Source organism: Capsicum annuum, chromosome 11 (assembly GCF_002878395.1).
Source record: "Capsicum annuum cultivar UCD-10X-F1 chromosome 11, UCD10Xv1.1, whole genome shotgun sequence".
NCBI lineage: Eukaryota > Viridiplantae > Streptophyta > Magnoliopsida > Solanales > Solanaceae > Capsicum > Capsicum annuum.
Genome location: NC_061121.1, coordinates 190,700,680 through 190,709,022, shown reverse-complemented (window position 1 = coordinate 190,709,022; position 8,343 = coordinate 190,700,680). Strand labels below are relative to the sequence as shown.

The 8,343-nt window shown below is 31.5% G+C and overlaps 1 protein-coding gene across 1 annotated transcript; it reads right to left on the bottom strand.

The window, feature by feature from the left end:
- Window positions 1–2,630: 2,630 nt before the first annotated feature.
- LOC107847133 (NAC domain-containing protein 72-like) lies at window positions 2,631–5,487 on the bottom strand. The gene is made up of 3 exons (XM_016691368.2): window positions 5,119–5,487; window positions 3,702–3,982; window positions 2,631–3,271 (listed from the first exon to the last, which is right to left on the bottom strand). Exons 1-3 carry the CDS (start codon window positions 5,447–5,449, stop codon window positions 2,777–2,779), a joined length of 1,107 nt encoding a protein of 368 aa, XP_016546854.2. The 5' UTR covers window positions 5,450–5,487; the 3' UTR covers window positions 2,631–2,776.
- Window positions 5,488–8,343: the final 2,856 nt, after the last annotated feature.

The window sequence follows — 8,343 nt, the reverse complement described above, 5'->3', positions numbered from 1 at the left end:
TGCGTAAATGTCTGAATTGCATTAGGGTAACTCATATATTTCTAATGTTTTGTTGGTAATGGTTGATGCCTTCCAGAGCTTAGAAGATGAGATAGTGACTAACAAGATATTGTGGTTAGCCAATTTGCAGTGTTGACATTGTTTTCATATTGTCGTGATCAATGCATTCAAAAATTTAGAAGGTAACGTGAAAATCTCAAGGTTGGGGTACGGTTAGAGAAAAAGTGCATAATAACATAAACTTAGGTAATGATAGCCCATAGGGGTATTTGTTAAGTTGTGATTGGGATATTTATACATGTAAAGATTAAGGTTAATGATCAAATGAGTTTGACGATTATTGTAGTGCTTAGACTTTAATGTCCTTGTGTTTGATTTATCATCTTGACATCTATGATTGCCTTCTAGAATGTCTTTTGACTCATTGACTGCATTGCATTTCATTTGTAGTGTTTTGATGTGTTGAGATGATATGATTTGGGTACCACATTGCTATAAATATATTTATTATGATATAGGTTGGGTACCATGCTGGTTCGGATATACTTGTTGTGATATAGGTCAGATCTAAGCTAGTACAAATATGATAATGATGATAATGATGATAATGAAAAGGATAAGAGTGATGTGCACATCTTACATGTATGCATGAATTCATATATTTGAGTGTGATTCTATATTATACATATATTCTCATACATGTTTTTAGGTTGTGATAAATGATAGAAGTGAGTTTACGAAGGTAAATTAGGTCCCTTGTGCGGACCGAGTTAGAAGTGAGATTCTACGATCCCCTGAAAGGATCGGTTATGGTATAATATGATAGGTGGAACTTATGATATTTATAGAAGGTGGTATTGTGATGTATTTGATTGTGAGTACCGATAGGGCTTGCTTGACTGTAGCTTAAGGAATTGTAGGTACCATAAGAATTGGTCGAAGTAGGAACCGGTTGAAATAGGTAGTGAAAAGACAAAGATATATAAAATATTAGTCAAAGAACAAAGATATACAAAATGTAGTCAAAGGACAAAGATATACAAATTGTTAAGTAAAAGAAAAAAAATATACGAAAATATTAAATGAAAGGTAGGTCACAGAAATATTAAGATGCAATTTTGAGGATTCCTTAATTAGGGTTAGAATCGAAACTTTATTTGATGTTAGAATTTTTCTGTATTTATTATTGATATTATATGTTTTCAACCCCGTTCCATCGATAATGCTTACCAATACATACGGTTGTACTGATGCTACACTTGCTATACCTCTACTCGGAGTATAGCTATGGTGCAGGTCAGTTGATATTTCTCTAGCAGTGATGTCGATCACTCAGCATCAACTCCTACCATGTCTATCCTTCTTAGATGTTGCATCATGGATGTCCCTGCTTCTTGTCTAGTGCTCTTGTACTGGTTTAGGCTAGGTTCTGGAATGTCACTTCTAGTTATTTTCGAATTTACTTTTCATATTTGATGTATTAAAACAAGCTTTGGAAAGAATTAAATGAGCAATCTTATTTCAACTTGATTGTACTTTAGGATGGTGGACATTAAATTAACTAAGTGTATATCGTAGTAACTTTCGTATTTAGTTAAATGGTGGAATATTAATGGTTCTCTTATATGAGGTAGGTGTCGGTAGGTGCCCGACACGACATGTTAAATTAGATCATGACATAATATTTGATTTCTATCGCCAAACACCCACTAAACTATTCAGAAAAACACCCACTAAACTATTCAGAAACCAAATTCTATCTCCAAGAATCCAAGTTCTTTATCTTCAATTGCGAACGAGTTTGGACAATATGTTTATAATCTTCGAAGAGTACAGTCTAAGTGATAAGTTCATAATCCAGTTTTAGTTTTATGGTCTTATTTTACAAGATATCGTCATTATTATATATAAGAAATCTTTATCTTTTACACATTAAAACTTTGAAAAATTGCTTTTTTTAATTCATTTTTTAAATGGCCAAAAAATCTTAATTTTTCAGAATTTAATAATTTAATTTGTTCACTTAAAGAAAAAGAGTGTTAGGTATGAATAGTAAAGAAGCAGGTAAAAAAAAAATGTTTGTTACAAAATGGATGTTAGTAAAGAAGGGGGTAAAAGAGACGGCGAACCAAAATATACGATTCAGATATTTATCAAATAGTCAGTTCAAAATCTGATTTTTTACCGTGATAATCAATTATTTTGATAGATAAAATCAAATTTTAACCTTGATAACCAATGATTTTGATTGGTAAAATTTCAACCGTGATAACCAATGATTTTGATTAGTAAAATCTCAAGTTTTATCAAAAGACTTCCAATCAGATCTTAAGAAGGAAAAAAAAACACCAAATAATTTGAGCTCTCGGTTAACCAGAGGTCCCGGGTTCGAGCCCTGGATATGGAAAAATTCTTGATAGGGAGTGCTACCCCGAATAGGGGTCCTACCCGGCATAAATCCAGACTCCAATATGAATATCGGACGGAGGATGAAAAAAAAAAAAAAAACACTTCAAGTTCAAGCACAGGATCTACTATATAAGAAGATCGATTAGTGGTAAAACAAAAGCACAAACTTTACAAATATATAAAATGATAAAACAAAACAAAAAAAAGAAAGTAGAGACAAATGATATTACAATACTAGTAATTATATTTAATGAGTGAAATGTTCAAACCAACTTTTAAAAACAGTGGAACTAAGCTAATCAACTAGCTATCACTAAGATCTTAATATATAGAGCCCTATTCTTTACGGACGATCGATAGGAAAAAATCATTCTTTATCGATGGATGAGTTCTCATCAACAACATCAAGAACACCATTATTCACATCATTATTCAGAACAATGTGAGATTCAATTTCACCTATATTTTCACAAGGATCCTGACAGAAGTTGTTGAAATCGAAATGAACAGGCAAATAGTTGTTTTCTTGATATCCTTTGTGATCCCAAACATACATATTTCCAGGAGAAAATGATGGTTTAAAATACATTCCATAGTTTGATGATCTTGCTCCATAATGGGAAAAATAATCTGGCATAAAATTTGGATCGTCAAGAGTGATATCATATTGATGAGGAAGCTCGAAGTGTTGTCTTGCAAGTTCTCCACATGAATCCATAATTCCTTCATAGTCGCAGTTTTTCACCTTACCTACCGAAGAACAACTTCTGGTAGCATCTACTTCCACATGTTCATCCTTCCGAGAAGCTTTGAATGACTTGTCAACTTTCTTGTAAATTCTACATAGAACCCAATCATCGAGCTGCAATAACAAAAACAATTGCATGATAACTACGTTTTTGTGCATATATTCAGATGATAGTAAAATGAGTTTGTCATACCGACACTGTGTAAGAGTTTAAATCATTCAGTTATGTTATATACCTGTAATGACATGTAGCTATTTTACTAAACATGACATGATAACCTAGAAAATAAAGCAAATAACATCCTATAAAGATTACATGGCATATATAAATTAAAACCTGGTAAACCTAGTAATATTGACCAAACAAAAAAGGAAAAAGGCAAAAAGAACTGAAAAGTTGTGAAAGTTTCTAGACTCACTTCATAGTTGTATTACAACTTCTAAAACATACTTTAAATTTTCAAGTTTAGAATTATTACAGCTTCTAGTTGGACTCATAATCTAATGTGAATACTATTGAATTTAAGTGAAACGGAAAGCTTACCCTCATGTCAGATGCATGCGATTTGAGCCTGCGTGATTCATTCACTCTAAATTCATGCATAATCCAGTTTGTTTTATCGCCTTTGGGAGGCTTTCCTTCGTAAAAAACCAACGCCTTTCGGAATCCAACTTTAACATTGTTGTGCTTAATAGGTTTGTCAGCTCCAGTAGCCTTCCAATAGCCTGTTCCAGCAGCACGATTTGGCCTATCGCCATTAGGATATTTCCTATTCCTTGGAGTGAAGAAGTACCATTCCCTTTCTCCGAGCATTGAATAGTTCTCTATTTACATGTTAGAAACGAAGAACAAAGAATATCGTTAACTTAGAAAATGGATAAAAGATTGTCTATGATTTATGTTACATAAAAAAAAGGAGAAAATGGTTATCTTTATTGAACTAAATAATCATGAAGAGTCATCAAAGATAGCATGATTGAATATTGAGCATCCAAGAGGGTAAAAGCCATAATGCAAAAATGTAATGATGCTCTTGAAAGTAATACTTACAAAGTATGAAATTTTAAAATATAAAAGAAAAATAACAAAATAAAAGGTATGCAAAGAACCTCTGAGAAGTTTACACACTCATTGAGACTGTTAATTTGACACCACCGTTTCATCAAAAGATAATATTTTTTAGATAGGTATTTTATTTTTAGATGTTTATAGATATATGAAAATGGTGTGTAGATGGGATATAAAAAAGGGGCTCCTTTCCTTTGTGCTGGAAGAACTGGAAGAACTAGTTTTGGGATAAAACTTTTTCTCAAAATAAAACAGAATTAATAACCTTTAGTCTCAAGTAGGTACAAATAGTACAAGTTTGAAAAAAAAAAAAAAAGAAGAGAAAAAGGAAAGCTCAACTATTAATGGTTATAGAGATACAAAATTCATTTAAATTTTATGTAGAAACATAAAAAAATGTATATATCCAAATAGATCACTCAAAGATTACTTAAATAATCTTTTACAAGAAGAAAATACTAAATAAAAACCCTAAGAAGGATAACGAACAAACGTGATTAACATTCGATTCGATGTTTAAGTATAATTAGGGTCCAAATCTTCATTTAAATATTTGAACCATTAACAATAGAAAGTTTGGAGAAAATCAGAATAAATTCTAAAGTAATCTTCTACTACCAGGAGATACATACCCTAGCCTACTAAAAATAAATACAAAGCTTAGCCACATGTTCTTGATATCATACCATGGCGGATCTAGAGTAGATACACAAATTCTCAAAAGAAATAAAAGTATGTATAAAAAATGAAATCAACAATTCTAGATACTGAATTCGCGCCATGATATAAGTAAATCAAGTGAAACTACAAGAAAAGAACTCGTTTAATATATACATAAACCCTAACAATTGAAAATTATTATATGAAAAGAGATTAAGAAACAAAAAATAACCTGAAAGCTCCTGAGGACTATGCTTATAAAGATTAACCTCCTTGATTTTGTCATGGGGCAAAAGTTCATTCATTACTTTCTTCTTAAGGTAATGAATAATAAGTTCTTCATCATGTGGACAAAAACGATAACCTGGTGGGAAAACAAAGTTATCATCCACATAAACTCTTTTTCCATTTGTGTTAATGTTGTAATTTGGTTTTACTACCAAATCCTTTTCATCATCAACAACTTGTTTTTGTTTATCTAGCTCTTGCATTTTAGGGCTTTGTGTTGTACTCCAAGAGCTGGCCTTGATATGCGCCTTGCTTTGCTCATCGAAAGAAGCCATTGTTAGACTTCTACAAGGAAACAAATTGACCAAGTAAAGAGGCGATGGACTCTTATAGTAAAATAACCTAATAAAATTTGTTTTATACAATTTTAGCTTTACCTATTTAAATTTGAAATGCTAAAGATAAGATTAAGGTGAATCTTATAAAAATTTAATTGTTATCTCATCATTTATCAAGTAAATTATGTGATTTATTTACTTATTTATTTTACAAATGTAGATTTTATGTCAATTAAATATTTGAGCTATTTTCCTATATATCAAGCTTAATTACGAAAGAAATATTATGTACCTTCCGGTCCTCTAATTACTTGTATTTATTTAAAAGAAGATAGCTATAAATTAAAAGAAAATCATGCTGGGCATCCCTTATTTAAAATTTTCAAATGTGAACGCTATTTATCATACCATATTCTATATAATATGATAAGATCGACCATTAGCTACTTTTAAAACCGATAATAAGTTTTAACTAACTTTTAAAATTATTCAAGTTTTATAGCCTAGTTGACCAAATTTTTAAGTGTTTTTTGTTTCAAAAGTATTTTTCAAAAAAGTAGTTTTGGTGAAAAATAATTCATTTTTGCCGTTAAATATAAAAAGTATTTTTGAGTAACAATTAGTGTTTAATTAAATTTTTTAAAGTGTTTTTATGTGTATATTTTTCAAAATTGCCTTTAGAGAAAAACTACTTTTTTATCTTCTGAAAAATAGCTTATGCTACTCAACAAAAAAACACTTATTTCCTCCCAAAAACTTGGTCAAACACCTCACTTTTTTAATATAAGAACTTTTGGAAAGAAAAACGTGGCCAAATAGGATATCCCTTTTAAATGTTGTTTACCATCAATTTTGTAAATAGATAGATTTATAGGTGGATAAAAGCATGCATCACGGTCTTAATTTCAAGTTAGCAACAAAAGTTTGCAATAGAGTGAACAATCTGAACGAAGGATGCAAATAACAAGTAAAAACAAAGATCGATAATAAATATGTAAGACAGTGTGGTCCGTTATACCCTAGCTACAAGAAAGCAGTGACTGGGAATGCCTAGTAAGCAAGTGTAGCAGTAAGCAAAATAGTAATAAAGCAGCTAACACAATACAAAAAGTTTAAGAACAAAGCTAGAGAATGTTACTGCTTGAGGATAGAGAGGAGTGAAATCAGATGCGTTTACAATGGAGAGAGAAGGTGTTTATTTATAGGGTACGAAGACAGTTCTCAGGAAATGAGAGAGTGCCACTCAAAACCAACAGTACAATAACTAATTTATGATGGCCACTTGTTGATGAGCCATTGGAGGTGACAACCTAGTATTGTGTGTCTGACGTGATTCAACCGAGCACTACTTATGCGCTGAGAGTCCTAACACACTATCCTTTTGTCTGTCCTTTTAGGCACGATAACCATAATAGTTAGTCTTAGGAAACTTTATTTTTGCTTGAGAGGACGTCCCCTTATATTCTTATTTTGTCCCGGGGACAATATAAAGTGTGGGCCAGTTCTAGTCCTACCATAACACCCTAAATTTCTAGTTATAAACATTCAAGACTTAGCCCAAAAAATCAAGATAAAAAAAGTTCAAGAAATATAGTTATCCCAGCAACTTACAAGTCAACCTATGACTCATATAGCCATGTCACGAGTTGTAAATGGACTTGTGGAAACAATTCTTCAAATTTAAATCAGGTTTCAAATACCACGAGTTAATTTATGACCCGCAATATCTAACCACGAGTCATGAAGTGACTCATAGAATCTGACCATGATAGTTGAACAAGTCCTAAGTTCCATGAGTTGTATGATGACTCATGGAACCTTGTCTAGCAACTGTTGAAATTGTTCGTGCAACTATGACTCATACCATGAATTGTGTTCTAATAGTATGACCCATACAGTGACTCTTAGGTCACTGTTTCTAGATTTTTTAAAATGTTAGGTCATAGGTAAATTTGACTTTTCCTTACTTCCTAAGCATAAACTATGTCATTTCAATTCTATTCAGGGGGATGTCAGAAAGATTGCATAATTAATTCTCATAACTTTTCTCAAATACAAACTAAGAAATAAGCATCAAGTTACAATTCAAGCTAACATATTTGGAGCTCTCATTAATTTCATGAATGTAAGATATTAGTGAGAAAATTATTTTATCCTTACGCCATGAAATTTAATCTTTCAATTGCTTTCGATTATGGTTTTCATAACCCAGGATTATTAAATCGTTCCCTAGGAAAGTAATGTCGTGGATCATCATAGTCCCTTCATCTGTGCCAGATTCCATCTTCATTTTGGACTACTTCTGGTTGCATTGACTTTTCGTTAAGTAGTAATGGCATCTTTTCTTTCTCATGCAATCTTAGCAATGTCAAATTCTTGTGCGTTTTAAGGCTCTTGAGAGGATGACATAGGTATATGAAATATTAAAGAGGTAGCAAAAAATATGTGGCTTATTTTTTGTGGAGAGTATGTTTTTGTCAACATAGGGAATAAGGTAGGATTTAGTGATGAGTTATGGGTTGTCTGAGGCTGGAAGCTTCCTTGCATGTAGGCCTTACTTTATTGTTTCAAAATTATACAAGTCTTTTCCTCAAATTTTTGTATATGATATTTTAGTAATGATTCTCTTTCACTCTAAAATTGAATTTCAAATCCCATGCTTTTATGATTTGGGATTTATACCTGTTTACGAAAAGGTCACGAATTTCAGATTCAAAATATTCTTTGAGGATGATATTTTATTTTAACAAATTATTTATAATTATTATTAAAAACTTCTAGTTTAACTTTATACATGATACAAGAAAGACCTTAGTAGAATTTTAGCAGGTTTCAACTTGATGGATCTACTTCAGTTTATGATATTGTGTTGATGGCAAGTTATGGAGCAG

Bases quoted from the DNA above. Each gene is read 5' to 3' on its own strand.
- LOC107847133 (XM_016691368.2), bottom strand. From the start codon at position 5,449: ATGGCTTCTTTCGATGAGCAAAGCAAGGCGCATATCAAGGCCAGCTCT. The intron at 3,983-5,118 runs GTTATTTTTTGT...ACATGTAAATAG, and splicing joins TAGTCCTCAGGAGCTTTCAG to AGAACTATTCAATGCTCGGA. The intron at 3,272-3,701 runs GTAAGCTTTCCG...TTGTTATTGCAG, and splicing joins CGCATGCATCTGACATGAGG to CTCGATGATTGGGTTCTATG.